At 42.2% G+C, this 18,811-nt stretch overlaps 6 protein-coding genes and 1 long non-coding RNA gene across 9 annotated transcripts; 4 read left to right on the top strand and 3 right to left on the bottom strand.

Moving 5' to 3' along the window:
- The first annotated feature begins 1,432 nt into the window (after positions 1-1,432).
- LOC110849466 lies at positions 1,433-2,337 on the top strand. Its single transcript, XM_022096878.2, has 2 exons — positions 1,433-1,856; positions 1,954-2,337. The coding sequence occupies exons 1-2, from the start codon at positions 1,600-1,602 to the stop codon at positions 2,201-2,203; spliced, it is 507 nt and encodes a 168-aa protein (XP_021952570.1). The 5' UTR covers positions 1,433-1,599; the 3' UTR covers positions 2,204-2,337.
- A 57-nt stretch (positions 2,338-2,394) lies between these two features.
- LOC118435396 lies at positions 2,395-5,128 on the top strand. The gene is made up of 7 exons (XM_035851407.1): positions 2,395-2,470; positions 2,858-3,162; positions 3,228-3,662; positions 3,773-3,937; positions 4,011-4,640; positions 4,699-4,930; positions 5,004-5,128. The coding sequence occupies exons 1-7, from the start codon at positions 2,428-2,430 to the stop codon at positions 5,126-5,128; spliced, it is 1,935 nt and encodes a 644-aa protein (XP_035707300.1). The 5' UTR covers positions 2,395-2,427.
- Positions 5,127-6,827, top strand: LOC118435285. Its single transcript, XR_004834653.1, has 3 exons — positions 5,127-6,031; positions 6,094-6,635; positions 6,701-6,827. It is a non-coding gene; the product is annotated as an uncharacterized LOC118435285 (long non-coding RNA).
- A 1,955-nt stretch (positions 6,828-8,782) lies between these two features.
- Positions 8,783-10,357, bottom strand: LOC110849461 (muscle M-line assembly protein unc-89-like). The gene is made up of 7 exons (XM_022096872.2): positions 10,233-10,357; positions 9,955-10,169; positions 9,736-9,871; positions 9,596-9,671; positions 9,292-9,411; positions 9,051-9,228; positions 8,783-8,984 (listed from the first exon to the last, which is right to left on the bottom strand). The coding sequence occupies exons 1-7, from the start codon at positions 10,258-10,260 to the stop codon at positions 8,889-8,891; spliced, it is 849 nt and encodes a 282-aa protein (XP_021952564.1). The 5' UTR covers positions 10,261-10,357; the 3' UTR covers positions 8,783-8,888.
- Positions 10,358-10,988: 631 nt separating this feature from the next.
- Positions 10,989-13,219, top strand: LOC110849446. The gene is made up of 5 exons (XM_022096854.2): positions 10,989-11,170; positions 11,251-12,110; positions 12,169-12,393; positions 12,465-12,576; positions 12,644-13,219. Exons 1-5 carry the CDS (start codon positions 11,037-11,039, stop codon positions 13,113-13,115), a joined length of 1,803 nt encoding a protein of 600 aa, XP_021952546.1. The 5' UTR covers positions 10,989-11,036; the 3' UTR covers positions 13,116-13,219.
- LOC110849455 (TOM1-like protein 1) lies at positions 13,116-15,421 on the bottom strand. 3 transcript variants are annotated; one of them, XM_022096864.2, is made up of 9 exons: positions 15,170-15,420; positions 14,813-15,097; positions 14,169-14,341; positions 13,886-14,107; positions 13,697-13,827; positions 13,522-13,633; positions 13,413-13,436; positions 13,289-13,339; positions 13,116-13,226 (listed from the first exon to the last, which is right to left on the bottom strand). In XM_022096864.2, exons 1-9 carry the CDS (start codon positions 15,174-15,176, stop codon positions 13,134-13,136), a joined length of 1,098 nt encoding a protein of 365 aa, XP_021952556.1. In that variant the 5' UTR covers positions 15,177-15,420; the 3' UTR covers positions 13,116-13,133. The 3 variants fall into 3 exon arrangements, with proteins under 3 accessions (XP_021952556.1, XP_021952557.1, XP_021952559.1); XM_022096865.2 differs by lacking the exon at positions 13,289-13,339 and having other exon boundaries at positions 15,170-15,421; XM_022096867.2 differs by lacking the exons at positions 13,289-13,339; positions 13,413-13,436 and having other exon boundaries at positions 15,170-15,419.
- A 103-nt stretch (positions 15,422-15,524) lies between these two features.
- LOC110849444 (major facilitator superfamily domain-containing protein 6) lies at positions 15,525-18,795 on the bottom strand. Its single transcript, XM_022096849.2, has 9 exons — positions 18,450-18,795; positions 18,233-18,396; positions 17,204-17,849; positions 16,946-17,131; positions 16,697-16,891; positions 16,423-16,633; positions 16,227-16,360; positions 15,940-16,163; positions 15,525-15,853 (listed from the first exon to the last, which is right to left on the bottom strand). Exons 1-9 carry the CDS (start codon positions 18,651-18,653, stop codon positions 15,706-15,708), a joined length of 2,112 nt encoding a protein of 703 aa, XP_021952541.1. The 5' UTR covers positions 18,654-18,795; the 3' UTR covers positions 15,525-15,705.
- Between the last annotated feature and the right edge of the window lie 16 nt (positions 18,796-18,811).

Below are 18,811 nucleotides of genomic sequence, written 5' to 3'. Positions count from 1 at the left end.
ATGCTAAAATTCAAAATCATTTCGTACTCAATTTTCGACTCGGTTCTTGTCTCAAATGTCAAATATTAAACCAAGGAAATTCTGCACAATCTCAAAGGCGTTTTGATTTTTACTTAATTTCCAAAACATGTTCAATATCAATTACATTTAGAACTACTTGCAAATTTGAAGATTGCTGAATTAACGTTTCCACAAGCGAGGAAATCAAAGGGGATGCTCTACGTCAGTCAGATAATAATGAGCGACAAGACCAAGAGTGAGCACAGCTAGACCACGTCACTCATTCAGTTACCGTTAGATCCAGCCCTGAACCCAACGTTGCAACTTTCGTCAAAGGGAAAACTTGTCCATTTTTCAACCAATTTCGATGATTATAATCAAGGCGGTGAACAATTATTGTAGTTATCGAGAGAAGTATACCAGGTGACATTATTTTTTTGAAAAATTAAACTGTTTAACAGTTTGGGGAACTCGGAATTTATCGAAATAATACACTCACATCATTGCTTATTTACTTGCAAAGAAATTCGATAAGAAAACTAATTACATTACATACATTTAAAAATCAAACATTAATTAATCAATTGATTAATCTGACGTAGCCGAGCTACGTCACTCATTCAGTTACCGTTAGCCCATAATTATTCCAGTCAATTGGTTCAGCGATTCAGTGAAGTCGATTTGGCTAACAATTCGATAGAAAATATCTTGATCAAACTCTATATCTTATGAAACGCATTTGTGATGTTCTGTGTGATTTATCCATGTATTTTAGCCCATGTCAGCCTATTTGACTAATAATCTTATAACAAATCTGTAAAATGTTCCTCGTCATTCACTTATTGTATGTATTTCTTTATAATTCTAACCAATTTCAACAAACTTGTCATGTTTAAATGATTCCCTAGTATGACAAGAAGTGCTAAAAATAGGATGCTGTACTAACAGTATTGTAAGTATTTGTACAGTTTCTGTTATTGGATCACATACAACTCATACTCATACTCAAATTTAGTTATATTTAAACCAATAATCCCGTCTTAAAAGGCCCCGCAAAGTTACTTGAAGTAGGTTCTCAACTGTTTGGAAATTTTCTAAGAGGTTATCAGGTTTTTTTTTGAAAATATTACGAGATAATCTGCCAGGAAAATTTTAAGATTTTTGTCATTTCGTCAGAGCTCGGCGGATATTGGGCGAAAACCTCCAAATATCCGGATATATATCCATATCAGGGCCAAAATCTCGCCCTCCAACCTCCAATATCCATGATATCCGCCGAGCTCTGCATTTCGTTAAGTAGCATATTGCACATTCACCATTCGTATATAGACATTTTCCCCATTCCGTTGAATTCCGTTCATCCCAAAACACACGCCCCGACAAAGTACACATGAACCCAACCCACAACAATTCCACTCTATTCTACATCCTCTCTCTCTCTGGCTGTCGTTGAACCAAAACACAGCTGACACCACGTCAACACACAGAGAAGAAGAGCCCACTCCCCTCTTTTACACTCGCTCGCTGCGTGTTGTTGCTAGGGCTTTAATTTTTCAACCCAAAAATCACAACAAAATCCTATTTTTAATAAACTAAAAAATGCTCCGCTACATAACGACAATTTTCTATGGCAACGACGACGACGACCAGGAAAATTACACCGTGGAGGAAGAACTCCTCGAGGATGAAGATTTGGAACTCGACTGGGTCGTTGTCAAGACGACCAATAACAGTGAAAAACAGGATCTCGAGGGGGTGGAACTCGACGATGGAGAAAAAATCTCCTTGGAAACTGAGGAGCTACTTATTTGGGAAAATTTACTCATCGAACATCCCTCGATGAGCGTTTACATTAGGTATGAGCGTTAATTTTTGTTGTCATGGAAATTTAAGTATTTATTGCGTTAAAAAAAAGTAACCATGGAAATAAAAATTATTTTTAAAAATCCACAGCACCCAGGAGCGACCCCAAGAACAACCCATGGAAACTAAAAACCTGTCCTCCAAAAAACCGCACCCCCTTTCCCACTGGCTTCTCAACCCACCCCACTACCCTCATCAGAAAAAAATCTCAACCCCACCCACCGTTGCCTTGGCGAACAAAAAACCCGTTCGAAAACTATCATCCCAGAAACAGCTCCCAAAATTTCGTTCAAATATCCGAAACGATCGACGTTGTCATTACCAACGGAAACAAATTTAACGTTTCCATGGAATTTTAGTTTATAATTTTTTTTGTAAATCGTCGTTACTAATCGTTAATTTGTAAATATTAAATGTCAATGACATCACCGTGGATACGTGAATTTTTTAATAATAAAAAAAATGTTTTTAAAACCGGTTTCCATAAGGATTTATTGAACTTTTGGTTATGCGGAGCGTTGCCATGGCAGTTGGGGTTTGACTTCCATAGAAACAAGTCTTAATATGGAGTTTAAAATTTTGGTTTTGTTTTTTGCCGTCGTTTTGGGTATGTTTTTTTATAAAAATTTGTTGTCATGGAAATTATTGAAATTTCGTTCATTTTTTCCATGGAAATTATTTAAAATTTTGTTAATTTATTTCCATGGACATTTTTAAAAATTTTACAAATCAGTTACTATGGAAATTATTGAAATTTTATTTAACTTGGTATGCCAAAATTTAGCATGGAAATTAGCATAGAAATTTAGCATGCCAAAAAATGACACAAAATTAACACAAAAATTGGCATAAAAATTGGCATGCCAAAATGTAGTACAAAAATTAACACAAAAATTGGCATAAAAATTAGCACGTTGAAAAATTAGCATTTAATTTTGACATGGAAATATTTAAACTCAGTTACCATGGAAATTACAAAAATTAACCCCCACAGCACAAGACCCTCCCCCGGACCACCCCTCCTTCGAAAATGGGAGTGGCTCCTCCGAATCCTCCGAGTCCTCCGAAGAATCCACGGAATCACCACCCGAAATTTCCATGGAAACCTCCTCACCAAATAATAAAAAGGACTATTTCATAAACCGCGTCCACTCCATAGCATCAAACATTTCGAAAAACCTAATTATCCATGACAACAAAGTTATCTGGTCGCCATTCATCGTCGTCAACGCGTTGGCGTTGCTAAGCAACGACGACCCCGAATTAATCAACGGCTTCGAGTCGGCATGGAAATATTTGGTAATTTACGAATTTACGAATTTATTTCCATGGAAACTAATCCAAAATTTCCTAAAAATTAATAGACCCACGAAAACCCGCTAAACTCCACCCAAATCTCCCTTGGTTACACCCACAACCCGGAATTCCTCTCCAGGAACCACACCCACCTCAAACTCTCCCCGTTTCCATCGAAATCCGAAAACCAGTCAATCAACCAGTTGCTACAGGAAGCCTTTTTAAACGTTACCAATTTCGGTAACAACCATTCGGTTGCCATGGAAACTGAAGAAAAAAAATCCTCCACGACGCTCAACACGACGGACACGATTTTGCTGACGGGTCTGGGGGTGGAGTCCTTGTGGGCAACCCCCTTTCACCCCAGATATGCTAAAAAATCCAAATTTTATTTAAATTCAACCCACGTTGTCAAGACGAAATTCATGAACAATATCGGGTTTTATAAGTACGCCGAGTTGGAGGAACTCGACGCCACGGCCGTTGCCATGGGGATGCGGAATGTAGGGTTGCCATAATTTATATTTTTTAATTGGTTGCCATGGAAATTTTTTAAAAGTTGCCATGGCAATGAAAAAATTATATTAATTTAATTGCTAATTTTTAATTGCAGTCCCCGCGAATCTATGGAATTTTCATAAAACCGAATAATCCCGATAATTTGGAGAGTCTGAATGAGAAATTTGAAAATTTGGACAATTTTACCGACATTTTTAATCAGAAATTCAAGACCAAAAGGGTCCAGGTTGGGTTGCCAAGGGTGGACATTGACTCGCAGGTGGTTGCCATGGAAACTAATTTTTTAAATTAAATAATCGCCATGGAAACTAATAATTTTATTCTCTCTAAAGTTCCCCATCCCCCTGCCCCCACCCACCCCCCAAAATAATTCCACCCTCTCCACCCTGCACATCTCCTCCCTCTTAATTTCCTACACTGGTCTCTACAACCACTTCCACCACCCCCACTCGCACACCCGGAGCCACACCCCGATCCGCTTCACCCGCCTCCGCCGTCGCCCTGACGACGTCAAATTCCAACTCAACACCCCGTTTTTATTCCATCTCTATGACGACGGGTTCAGTGGGTTTTTGCTCTCCGGACTCATTCTAAACCCCACTTCGAACCACGCCCCCTCGGAAATGGACCTCGCGAGGCCCGAGTTTCCACACGAATTAAAAATCGCCAAGGAAACGACGAATTTTAATTGTTTGGAGAGTTTCCATAGAAACAGGAAGATTTTGGACATTTACGAAAATATTAATATCCGTTGTCATAGTGATAATTTCAATTACTCGGAAATTTTAAATAGCTCGATTGGTGGGCGGGGTTTTAATCTCACCGTGGAGCGGGATTTAGTGGAGAAAAAGTTTTTCATAAATGAGGTGGATTTTAAGAACGTTTCCATGGGGGAAACGGTTGCCAAGGTGAAATATGCCTCGTTTGGGGAGCTGTTTGACGGGAAGGTCGTGGTTTTGAGGGTAGGTTTTTTTTGGTTGCCATGGAAATTTATTATTAAAAATTAATAATTTTTTTTAGAACCCCACCCACTCGCTGTACATTTTCTACCCGAATGAACGTTCTGGATTGGGGCGGATCGAGGAAACCCTGGAAACGACGCCCATTTCGAGTTTGAAGTGTCAATTGAGGGACATCACGGTGAGGCTGAGGTTGCCATGGTTACGGGGGGACAAAACCGGGTTGGATGTCGGCTTTGAGAAGGTTGCCAAGAAGAAGAATGTTCTGGACTTGGTTCCCATCGAGAGGAGGGGTGAGTTTTTGCGAAATTGGTGTCATGGTTACGGAATTGTTGCCATGGTTACAAAATTTTTATGTTTCCATAGGGAAGAAATCGTCTCCAAAGAGATATCGTCAATTAACGGTGGACCGTGGGTTCGTGTGGGTTTTGATGGAGGAGGAGGTGACTGAGGGGGGTGTGGTGGGGGTGGGGAGGGTGGTGGATTTGTAGGAGTTTTAAAGAGGGTTTTTTAATAAATATTTATTGGTGGAAAATTGGCATGGAAATTGGCACGCCAAAAATTAGCATAAAAATTAGCACCCTGAAAATTGAGAGTAAAATTGGCATGCCAAAATTTAGCACAAAAATTGGCATAGAAATTGTCATGGAAATTAGCGTAGAAATTTAGCACGAATTGGCATGGAATTTTGGCATGATAAAATTGGCATTGAAATTGGCACACGGTGAAATTGGCATTAAAATTTGGTGAATTTGATAATCCATTGGATCCCTGGAGTGTGACAAAACAGATCATAGGAACATTATTCTTGCACTGCTTTGAATTCCTGCCGGAACCTGAAAGACAGAGGTCGACGCCGACAAATTTTCGGCGGCTTCTAGTCATGTACACAAAAGCAACAGAGTGGAAGAAAGTTTTCCATACGAAATATTGGACTTGTCGTTACGAAACTTCTCTCATCTTCAAACGACTTGACCTCTCCTCCACAAACGGGCATCCCGACTCGTCTGTCGCCAACTCGTCGACCCTCTCCTCGCCTGGTATCCCGAACTTTGTGACGAATCAATCAGTTTTAAACTTTACAGAAAAAGGATACGCAGCAAACACTTAGTCGTGACTCATGGATTTATCCTATCCGTTGAATCGGGCTGATGGCACAAAGTTTGGAGTTCCACAGTCAAAACGTCCCAATCCACACATGACAATGATGATGGAAGAAGATCCCACACTAAGAAAAACCTTCTAGGAATCTCAAACTCCAATTTGAACATGTTGCTCTTCGAATACAGAAACATTGAAGGTGGCCTAATATTAAATTCAGGAGCATTGATGTCTTCAGAATTACCCTCGCTCTTCAATACGACTAAAACTTGGCAAATCTAACTTCTCTAGAGGTTTGTTTATATTGAAAATAATTCAGGAAACTTATTTGCTAATGCCTGCATGCACAAATTAGATCTTTGGCTGCAACGAAGACGGTCGAGGATATTTGTTTGGAAACGATGGGGAATATGTTTCCAAATTTGAAAAGGCTGAAATTGACTATCCGATATTATCGTGATTTATCCTCCTCCACCATCCGCCATATTTTAAGCAAGCGTTCCTGAAGACACCGTAAAACTTTGACCAGTTTTGACCATTTTTGTACTCCAACCTGACGGATGAGAACATTATGCCTCCATTTATTTTCGATCTCGACCATTCCATCCCCGTCGACGTGTTTCAAGATACGATGAGTAAGCTGAAGAACGTAGAGTTGCTTCCGGTTTCGCAACGGTGGAAATTTTGCAGGTCATGGTTTTGAGTGGAAATTAGATTAAATTCATCGCTAGAAATATGACACAATTGGTGGAATGCGGTACTTGCCCCAAGATAGAGCACAATTTGATCGGACCATTCCATCGATCCAGGGATTTTTCTAAATCGGTATAGGGAAATTACCTAAACTACAAAAATTGGTTCTCACGAAAAGATGTTCCTCTCCTGGAAGAGGATTAGGTCAGACTATTCTTATTTTTTTGTAATTATTTATTAGTACTGATTGAAAATAAAAATTATTATAGGAAAATCATTTCATACACGCAAGGACTTGACAATGGCGATCGCACTACGTGAAGATCATGATTGAAAGAAGGAGACTATAGAATTGGATAGATTATAACTTAAAAATTAGTGCACAATTGATTACTTATGTTTGACAAGATGTTAACATCATCATCACTTTTCATTTGGTAGGAAAAATTATATAAATCGTGCTAAATGTGTGTGTTGGCATAATAATTCGTCTCTGCTGGAGGGACGACGTGGAAATGGGTGTGGTCGAGATCGTCGTCGTTAATGATCACGTTGTAATCGGGTGGGTCAGGGGTCATCAGTTCCACGGTGGTTGTACCTTCACCAAACTTGTCTCCTGGAACGGATACACTAATAATGTTCAGCCCAAAATATATGTCATCTCGTTAGTCTCGCTTTTTCAAAATTTTCTTTTTAAATAAATTGAAACCTGAAAAATATTGTTTTGCTAATTTTGTAAATTTGAATTTTCTGATGTTCGAGTAAGAACTCAACAATTGAGTTAATAAAAATATGACATTAAATACTTGAAAAATCTTACTAATTGATGTCAACTTTGAAAATTGGGTAAATTATGGAAAATTATTGTTTCTTTTTATACTTTGTTAGGTGTAGAATTAAAAAATACGGACTGGTATTCGTAAAATTTGTGAAGTTAATGTGAATTGCCATGAAATAATTGGCTATGAAAATTTGTGGTACACATTTGATGGTGTAAAAAAATCTGAAAAATTTCCAAAAGTTTCTGTAAAATTAATCCAAATTTTTTGTAATTTCTCACCTCCGCTAAAGCTATAAGGGGGACTCCGTTGCACGATGGAGGCACAGCTTCGCTCATTCCAAATCTCATCCCTTTAAATTCAACATATTTGTAAATAGTTATTGTCAAGTTAAAAATATACCCCACCGTGACGGAAAAACTCGCTGTCAAATCTATTGCAAGCTTCCACAAATCTTGTGCGTTTTTTCGTATTGTGGAATTTCAGAGATACGTATAGTTTGGTCAAAGCCGAAAATGTGTGTCTCCAATTTTACTCAATTTGATGGCAACTTTTTAATCAATGTTTGTTGCAAATTATATATTTCTGTATTATAGCGAGAGATTTCCAAAAACATTCCAAAACTACCGAAAACCTCTCTATAGAGTCTCTTGTCCTTTGTTTCCTGTTATGTGACAATTGAGGATTTCCACGCTATCTTTGAGATTGGAAGAGATTAGCCGTGGAGAAAGTACATGGAGACGGCTTATTTTAACAATTTTGCAAACTATATCTTCGTAATTTTCTGATTATTATTGCACCAGAATTGCAACTCTTTTTCGGGCACAAATATCTCTCCACACACTTTACAAAATTACGTAAAATTCGCAGAGAAAATATGCCGGAGGACGTGCGTGTGATTTGAATTTCCAGTTTAACCTTGATTAATACCACAAATAAATCTGATACTGATGAACTCCTCCTCAGCGTCCCTTCAGCAATTCTTCGCCAGTCAGTTCGGCCACTTTGAAATCCCTTCCGCTCGATGCGGATGTTTCTGCGATTGCGTAAACAACAAGATCGTCTCCTTGGTCCATTTTGGTGCGACTGGAACAGTGCAACAATTTGGCGAGACTCGTGTTAGTTTGCGGTATAAAAATCGTCCATGTGTCCGTCATTCCAAAAGATAATCTCAAAGTTTTATGGGAGGACATGGACAGCGCGACAAATTTGAAGACAATTTGTGAGACGTGAGTCCTTCGAGGAGAGCGAAGAAGCCTCAAGTGAATTATGCAAATTGAGTATTAGTCCAGACATTTTTGGGACAAATGCGGTTGATAAAATATTAAACAGTGAAGCATCAAATCAAGTAACGCTTTTTCAATTTTGCACTTACGCTGCAAAATTAAAAGAAATTGGAGATATTGTCGTAGGAATTTCTTATTAGAGGAAATATTTTATGGACGAGAGATTATCCAGCACGACCACGGGGGTCTCCATGACAAACTTGTCAATATTTTGGCATTTTTTTTGTGCCAATTTTTTGGCGTATGCCAATTCCATGCTTTAATGCCAATTAACCTCCAATTAAAATCCACTCCAAACTCTTTTATTTTTATTCTTAAAATAACTTTCTCTCAACTAATTTACATATAAAGCACCAACATCCCTCCCATCACCAACCCCACCCACCCCCACATCACCTCGAACTTAACCGCCCCACCCCCACCCACCACCTTATTCTTCCCTGTTGACGACGTGGTCTCCTTCTGCTGCATCGCCGCGGGGTGCTCATCTACAAAAAAACACAAAAAAATGTTGTCATGGCAACTCACCCCTCTCACCTAAGGAAAAACCTCACCCCCCATGACATGCACCGTGACACTCGCAACCTCCAAGTTCCTCGGCGCACACGAGTAATTCCCCCATCCTCCCTCCCCATTTCCTTCACCGTCAGAGTAGCCAGCGTCGTGTCCGGACTCAACCGCTCCACCGTTTGGGTAGTGTAGGAATTTTGAGAAAAGGAGATCACCCGGGCCCTGCGGTAAGTAATTCTTAGGTGAGTCATTAAAAAAAGTGGAAATTCTTAGGTGAGGCCATACCCATCGTGAAACCAGAAAACGTACTCGGGCTCCTCCAGAGCATCGTAAATCACGCATTTTAAACTGAGCAGGGAGCCCCCGAGGACGAACACGTCGGGCTCGCCCAGGATCCGGGTTTGCCTATTTTTTTAGTTTTTTTAAAAGATTAATTTATAGTTTTTTGGGGGGATTTTTTTGGGGACGTCCATAAATTACGTGAGGTAGAAAAATCGCGATTTTCCCTCCCCTCTGAACATATGTCACATAATTAATGGACGCCCCCTCAATTTAACTCCCAATTTATACTCCACTCAAAACCACTCACGGCGTCACGACGTCCAGCTCAAAGAGCAAACTGGATTTCGGGCTCGTCGTCACCTGGCACTCGTAGCGACCCGTGTCTATATGGAAACAGAATTAGTAACCATGGCAACAACCCCACTTTAAAAAAAAAAAATCCCCTACCCCTCGGCTGCACGTGCCGGATGGCCAAGGTGAAACTGCTGGGGGTCGGATGATGCAGCGTAAATCGGGAGTCGGAAATGAACAAAAATCGGTCCACGGTCAGGATGTGGGCGTCGCGTGAGCGGAGCCAGGTTACCTGGATTTTAGTTGTCATGGAAATTTGGTAATTTAGTTGCCATGGAAATAATTAAGAGTTTCCATAGAAATATAAAAACCTACCGACTTGTTCCCCAAATTCTTGACCCGACAGGCCAAAAACACTGTGGATCCGACCTGGGCCGTTAAATTAGTTTCCAACTGAGGTTCGAAGAGTGGGGGGTGCGGGTTTAGGTAAGAGTGGGGGTAGGATGCAGGTGGTGGGGGTGGGTGAGGTGGTGGAGGGGGTGTGGTCGTTGGGGAGGTGTTATTCTGGGAGGAGGTCAGTGGGGGGGTTGCTATGGAAACAGAGAAAGTGAGTGGTTAGTTTCCATGGTGATTATTAAAATAAATAAACTTACCAAAAAGTAGAAATATTAATATTTTCATTTTATATTACTATGGAAATGGGAGAGGAAGTTGGTGAAAGTGACGTGAATTCGTGTGTGTGTGTGTGTGGAGAAAGTGGGTTGCCTTGGTAACGCGCAGGCGTTGCGAGGGGTTAGAGGTGGGGGGCGTGCAGGAGAGGGTGGGTTTTTTTGGATGGGAAATTATTTGAGGATGAATTTTTTATGGTAATTTCCCAGGGGGTGTGGTTTTATTAGTGGGGTTTTTAAAATTTTAAAATTCTAAAAAATTACATAAATCCCATAAATTTACATGAATTTCCATGGAAATTAATGTCATAAAAATTACAAAAAAATCCTAATTTCCATGCAAACAAATTAGCAAAGAAAAAAAAATTGCGCAAAAATCCCCCCTGCGCCTGCGCACCACTCACCTCCCCAGATCGATACACTTTCTCCTCTCTCCACTTTCTCCTCCAGACTCCAGCCATCTTTTTCCCTTGGTTTCTATGGAAATTTACCTAAAATTTTAGCTAAAAAATTTCCTGGAAATCTGTAAATAAAAATGGGCACTCTAAGCATGAGCACGGCCTTCATCGTGGGCTTCCTCTTGTTTGTCCTGATCCTGAGGTTTTGCTAATATAAAACTCGGATTTTAGCAAGAGGGAAAGTGTTGAGCTATTTTTAGCCCAATCTTTCTCTCTCTTCTCTCTCGTCGTCCGATTTCGCTGATTCCAAATGGTTTCCATCGCGACTTCCTCCACAAATCATTCCTAAAATCCACCGCATAAAAATTGCCTACTGCCCAGTGACCGCAAAATGGACAACCAAAATTCCAACTACTCTCACCAAAACCACCACCTGACCGAACCCATCCTCGACACGGCCAGCTATTTGGATGATGAACTCGGCCTGATGCTCAATGAGGATCGGATCATCGGAGAGGCCATGGGGTCAGTCCACTAATTTATCTAAATTACCATTGAATAATTCACTAATTTCATCTCATAATTGTCTATTTATCTATTTCCAGGCACCTCACCCTCACCTCCACAAACAACAACCACTCCAGCCCCTCCACCCACTCCCCAAACAACCTCTCCACTCACCTCTCCTCTATAACAAACTCTATCCTCGACCAGCTCTCCTGCACCTTCTCCACCGAGTTCTCCTTTTCCTCCACCTCCCTCCCCACAAACTCCCCCTCCAACCACCAAACCACCCCAACCTCGGCCCCCTCCCTCTCCTCCCCACAACCCCCCATCGATAACCTCACCAACTTCTCAACCGACTCCCTCGATAAATCGTTATTTTCCCTGAAAAAACCCAACTACACGATCGCCTTCGAGGACACAGTCACAACACCAACGGCAAAGTTTCCGTTACCAGATTTGACCTTTTTAAAACAGGGAATACTAAACCAACAGCACACTACTTTCGAACGACCCACTAACGCCACAGGAAAAAACGCCGTGAAAAACTTGAAAATAGCCGATTGGGAGAGTTTGAAAATATTACTACCATTGAATTACCAAGAACTGCTTCGTAATAAAGAGAAACTGTCGGAAAAACCGGGCTACCTCGTGGAAAAGGATGTTGAGGAGAAAGAAAAGGACGAGGCGGATGAGAATTTCGTGAAATTAAGGAGAAATTTGAAGAAAAGGCAGAGTTTCGGCGGTGTTGAAGTAGGTGGGAATCGGTTTAAACGGTTTTCCCTGCAGGAGATTGAAGAGGTTGGGGTGGTTTGCAAGGGGATCGAGGAGACGCTGAGGGTGCTGGGGGAGTGCGGTAGTGAGATCGAGGGGGAGAAGGAGGACTGTAGGAAATCTAAAGGTGGAGTTAAGAAGAAACCGGTGTCGGCTCCGACAATCTCCCGTGTCAAAGACAACAAAGGTACGTTTTAAATCACAATAATCACCATAAAATAATGCTAATTTTAAACCCCTTGCAGAATCCGACCTCCTGTCCACCCTCCAAAACTCGATCACCACCCTAACCCGGCACCTCCCCCGCTGCAAAATTTACTCCAACTCCCCGCACGCCAAACAGCTCCACGCCACGTTCTGCCCCGCTCTCTACTCTCTCTTTTCCGATGGACTCGCCCCCTGGATTGAGACCCTGTTTGGGAAGGTTACCAATGGGGTTTGGAGGGTCGTGGAGGGGTCCGTCAGTGGGGGTGAGTTAATTATTAATAAAGCTTAATTTTAGTGACACGATGGTAATTTTAATAATTCATTGTATCCTCAGCACCCACGACGCAAATCCTCTCGGAACTGGTCCTCCGGATAAACTCAGAATCCGAACTCATGGGCGACGACGGGCCACTGAAGTTCAACGCGTTCATCGCTGGGTTGCTCAAGTAATTAGTTTAAAAAACTCACACCATAAATAAGACCACTTAAACTAACAAATCTTCCCCTATTTAGCCTCGGAACGCTCCCCTCTTATCTCTCCCTGCTCCACACAAAGGACCGTCTGATCCGGACCCACTACACCCCGACCGCCTTCCTCTACACGATAAACACCACCAATAAACCCCCCTTCGACTCTTTACTCACCCAAATGAAGCCCTTCAACCGGATCCGCTATGATTTGGACATTTTCTACGAAACAAAGTTACTTTATTGCAGAATCAACTCTAATTCGAACAATAGGATGAAGAGGAGTTTTTCGGATGATTTAAATAAGGTGAAGGAAGAGGGAGGGAGATTAGCCAAGAGTAAAACGCATGGGGGGATTGATAAAATTGGCAAGTTTAAAAAGTTGCAGTTGCAGTGGGAGATGATCAGTGTTAATAGTGGTGGGAGTAATAAGATAACGAGTCCCACGGGGTCGACGGGAAGTAAAATCCCCAGGTTTGTCGGTGGTGGGAGTAGGTGCACGTCGGCGAGGAAGTAGTTATTTTTTATAATTTATTTATTTCTTCAACCGCTCCTCCAAGAACTTGTCAAACTCCGAGGGTGTTAATTGCGTGGATTGAGGCGGCGTGGCTGGGACGGGTGGTGCTGGCTGTAAAAAGAGAGATAAAATTTTAGTAAAATAATTTAACCAAGCGATAATGAAACAATTACAAAGCACTCCAACCACGCCTCCATTTCGTTAAATTCCGCTTCCGTGTGGGTCTTTTTTATAATAAAATAGATAATATATATAAAATAAAGCACGTGACGAGTACGTAACAGATAAAAAACACACCTTCAGAATCTCATCGGACAACCGCTGGGGACGTTAAACGATAAGAGAAAAACAATAAAAAATGGACACAGAAAACACTACAAAAAACACTAAAAATACGGTAAATTACCCTAAATTTCGGTATCGCCCCCTCCACCGCCGTGCTCTCCGTGTTAAAATCAATCAGCGACGTCGTCGACTCCTGCTTTTTCTTTTGATGGTTTTTCATCCAGCGCGTGTACCTTTTTTTCATCATTTTTTTTTACATTATTTTGAATAATAAAATAAATAACTATTAAAATCACCTCAAAAAAGCATTGTTCATTTCATCGTTGACTTGAAGTAATTCGCTCAAAAAAGCGTCCTCCCCGTCGTCCAACTGACTCAGGAGAGTTGTCAAGCGGGACTGCATTTTGAGGGTCGTGCTGTAGAGCGACTAAGAATTACACGCAAATAATTAGTAAATTTCCACCCAAAATTAGTAGCAAAATTACCTCCCCCCACTCTTCATCCCCCTCTAAATCCTCACTCACAACCTCGTTCAACACTTGCAAATTCATCCGAACGATGTCCAAGTCTTTTAAAATCTTCCCTTTCTGCTCTGGAGTAGGTTGAATAGGTTTAATATTGTTGAACCGGACGGGGTGCAGGATGGGGGTTTCCTCCTCAGCGTGATCCACAGGAAGGACGATTGGCACGTGGTTATTAATGTGGGGCTGCAAAAATTAAATAAAATTAATCCCACCAGTTTACTAAAATCCCATAAAAAATCCATACTTTCATGACCATTGGGACCAATCCCCCATCGAAATCCACCCCTGGAAATTCCACTCCCTTATCCTTCAAATCGTGATAAACCTCCCCAACGTCGGGGTGATCGGTTTTGAAATTGTCATAGAAAGATTGGATGAGGGAGAGGATTTTGTCCTGCGTCGGGATCGGCGAGGTTCCTAATTAATTTAGAGAGTTATTGAGAAGTCAATTAGAAAATTAGTGTCCAGGGTCCTTTGACTGTTTCCTTGGAGGATTTCTAGACAAGATTTCTAGACAAATTTTTTAAAGTTTGGGAATATGCGCTATTTTTGCTGGGAGAGTTTGGTTGTCAAGAAAAATTTAATATTCTATAAACCGTCGTAAAATGATAACGATTTAATTTAATTGCAAATTAAAATAATTATAAAATAATTGAACTAGGATCGGTATCAAAAACGGTACGTAAAAATTTTTCGCATGCATTTATGACGTTTTATAGAATATTTTATTTTTCTTGACAACCAAGTTCTCCCAGCAAAAATAGTCCATATTCTCAAACTTTAAAATCTGCAAAAAAAATTTTGGAGAATTTTTGAACTGACATGACCCTGTCTAGAAATCCTCCAAGGAAACAGTCAAAGGACCCTGTTAGTGTCCAAAAAATTTACCCATCACCCGAACCAACTCTTCGAGGAAACCCCTGTTCATCACCGATTTCTGAAACAACTCCGACTTCTCTGCACAATTCTTCACCGTGATTTCTATCAAATCCAAGGTGAGGTTTATCGTCGGGGTGGATTTGGTGGAGAGTTTTTTCTTCACAGCTTTTATGTAGTGGGTGTGGAGAGTGGGGGACGAAGGGGAGGAATTGAGGAGGTCGCAGATGGGGAGGATCTGGGGGTAGTTGGGGGTGGTGGTCACGTGGGTTGCGGTGGATGGAGTGGTGGCGGCGTCTAGGAAATTAATTAATTAATGTGTAATTTATAAGGAATATTAAAGGTAAAAAATCTGAATAAAGAACATACCAATCATCCCCCGATCTGGGTGGAGTAAGGGTTGTGGAAAAAGGAGGTGACCTCGTCCAGTTTGGATTTTATCAGGGTCGTCGTCGGAGTGGGGGCGGATGGGTCCATTTTTAGTTAATTTTTACGGTTTTTTAGGGATATTTTATGTACATTCGATGAAAGTGTGGATGTACACACTTTGGGTATAAAACGTGTATATAACACGAGAGAATAATATGCTCTTGACTTTTCCTCTCTCTCTCTCTCCACTCCAAAATCCTCAACCCAACGTGTGGGCAGATCTTGTGTACACAAATGCTTCGTATGTAAATGCGTTTCATCAACCAAAAATGACTCACCCACCCCAACACCCAACTAAATCTTTACCACACACCAATTTAATTAATTTTTATTGCCCATAATTATTACACAGACATTCACAGAGAAAAATAACAAAAACACTACTTCATCTCATCTCTCTTTTGTTTGTCACTAATTTTTTTGTCCATATTTTGATATGATTTTTTCCCTCTATATATTTTCATAATCCTTAAAAATTATCGCATGTAGTAACCATCCTCCTGCTGTTGCTGCTGATTATTCGCAAAGGGATTCGTCGTCGTCGGTTGTTGAGATTGTTGTTGTGGGGGCTGCTGGTAATAATCCGCCGGTTGTTGTTGTTGGAGGCGGGTGGCGCTGTGGACCCTGAGGAATTACACACCCATGATTTATTAATTAATCCTTTAATCAACACGGAAAAAGTAGTGGAATTAACGAATAACTACGATTACCTGGTCATCCCATGGCCCACCCCATGCGGCGCGAGATGACTCCCATCCCCCCCATCCATCGCGATATTGTGTGGATCCTCCTCCTGCGGCAACTCCGTGATGAATCCAGTATCCTTCTTGTAAAAGTTGAGAAACCAAAACCCGGCCAGCGTCACGGCGCAGATCACGCCGTACAAGGTGAATGTGGACTTTGTGCCCATCCCCGTCACGAGGATTCCGCCGACCTGCAGTTACATTTATTAGTGGATTTCCCAGGGAAATTAATAAAAAATTATAGTGTTAATTACCACCGCCCCAAACCCCCTCCCGAGCCCGTGATGCAGCCCCTGGAGCACGCTCTGCGCCGCCCCACGTAACTCTGGAGGCGTGTTATGAGCCAGGTATGAACAACAGGCGGCCCACACAGCGGCGTGCGTTATTCCTATGGATTTTAATTTATTATCACATTTCCCTTTAAAAAAACGCCACTTTAAGCAACGCTACCTTGGACAAACTCAAAGGGCAGCACCCACCAGGGATTCTTCAAGACAGAAATATAGAGAAACCTCAAAACATTACAGAGCAGTCCTACACACAGGACTTTGACGTGCCCCAACTGAGTTATGAACTGGGAGGAGAAGAAGTAGGCGAAAATCTCAGAGACGTGGTTTATCACGGAGGCCAAGCCGAAGAGGGTCGGGCTCCCGCCGAAGTCCTGTGGAATTAAAAATTAGTTAATTTGTCAGTAAAAATCAGCGACAAATTAAGAATTAATTACCTGCAAATGCCAGAACAAAAACGTGAAAATGAGTCCAATCCCGATGCCCATGAGCCAGGCGATAAAAAGAAAAGCCATGCAGTTGGGAGAGTTCTTGTAATGTTTCAGCACGATGAACCACTCGGGGTTCTTTTTGTTCTGCTGGGCAAAGACCGTGGTGTGGGGGATCCCGGTGGTGACGTCCGTGTGGTGCGCCTAAGGGAGTCACTTATTAGTTTTTTTATACTAATTTTAATGTAATTAACTGACCTGCTCTTTCAGCGGCTGCACCTCTCCGATCTCCACGTTTTCAAAGCCACCACCCGCTTGACCCAAGCCGTTATCAAGTTGAATCTCTGGGAGTTGGACCTCCGGCATCTTCATCCGCCACGCCATCAGCATGGCCAGGCCCATCAATACGACGAAGATGGCGAAGCAGACCGTGTAGTTTTTTTCCTTGATTTACACGAAAAAAATTGGAATCATACGTGAAACTAATAAATCCAAAACCCAAAAACCGTAACAAACCTGTGGCAACGGCTCACACTTCCTCAGCGGAAAAGTCGAGTGATCCAGCGCGATCCCCACGACGAACATGGCAATCGCCCACCCACAACTCCCAAACATCCTCTGGTGGCCGTACCTCTTCCCCGCCTCGTCCCCGAGATAGGCGAGGACCGCGGAGTCAGCTATGACTATCGCCGGCGAAGCCAGGGCCTCCCCGAAAATCACCAGCATCAAGAGGAGGAAAAAGACCTTTGTTACGTCGTCTTTCTTGAATATTTGCGAGGAAAATGAGGGGGAAACCCAGTTCGCGTTCTTCACGGGGTCGTAGTTCATGGCGTAGTTTACTTTGAGGGGGGAGATCCCGGGTTTGAGTTTTGGGTTGGGCAGGGCGCGGCGCTGTCTAGTGAGAGGGGGTTCGGGAGGATCGTCGATGATCAGCGAGCTAGAGTCCATTGGGTCGATGGATTCGAATTCTTGCTGGGCAGCGTCCCTCCTCTTCCTCGCGTTGAAAGCGACCTGCACGGGTTCGGGAGGGTCGATTTTTGCATGAGTATTGTTGTGCTTGAAGATGCAGCCCACGGGCTCGGGGGAAATGGAGCCGAGGGGGAAGGTGAAGAGGATCCAGCAGAAGAGGGAGGTCAGGAGGAGGGTTTTTAGACGGGCGTTCCTGGAATGAAGGGATTTATTAGGATGATTTTTTTAAATTTATTAGAGAGCGAGCGGGATTTCACCGGTTGTGAAATTATTGGAATTTCTCTAAAAAAATCGACCTCGCGGGAAATCACCGCTCGCTAAAAAACAGACTTTAAATGGAAATCAATTTCCTATAATTTCCCCATAAAGTCGACCGCAGGAATCCCCGCTAGTTAAAAATATTTGCTAGCAGGATTTCACCGGGAAATACTCTGGGAATTTTTCTACAAAAATCTACCTCACGGCAATTTCCCGCTAGCAAATATTAGACTTTAAATCAAAACCAATTTCCTATAATTCCTCCACAAACTCCAGTCGACCGCTCAAATCCCCGCTGAATAAATAAAGAATCCTCACCTCTCAGCCCAGCCGACCCAGAACGGGGCTGCAAAGTACTCCACGAGGGGCCTGATCCCGCTGAGCACCCCGGCCTGAGCCCCATTGAGCCCAAGTTGCTTGAAATAAACGCCCATCAGAGGGAATAAGGAACCAAAGGAGGCGTAGAAGAAGAAGTAGAAGCCCTACGATAATAATTTATTTTACTATTTGAAATACAACCAATTAATTAATTTACCTTGGCCACGACGAGCTCCGGCTCCAACCCCCCCACCACCGTTTCTAATAACTCGTTAGTGCCTCGGATTTTTTTAGTCGAATCCTTCGGTTCGGGGTATTTTGTTAGATCTACGTCGGGGTTGTTAGGGTCCTGATAAGGGCGGTAGTTTGGGTTGTTCAGGATCGTGGGGGAGCTATAAGGGTTCTGCCCGGGGTCAGCCATTTTATTTATGTGGGAATTTCTCTGGGAATTTAGTGAAGGAATTTGGGGACTCCACTCTCTCCAAACTGCGGGGATGGTGAAAACGAGAGTGGTTGAGAGAGAAAGAGAGAGAAAGTGGAGAAAGTGACAAAGGGCGTGTGTAAATAATCGATATCGCG

This window comes from Folsomia candida, unplaced genomic scaffold (genome assembly GCF_002217175.1).
Source record: "Folsomia candida strain VU population unplaced genomic scaffold, ASM221717v1 Fcan01_Sc004, whole genome shotgun sequence".
Lineage (NCBI taxonomy): Eukaryota > Metazoa > Arthropoda > Collembola > Entomobryomorpha > Isotomidae > Folsomia > Folsomia candida.
This window is presented reverse-complemented; position numbering and strand designations above follow the sequence as displayed.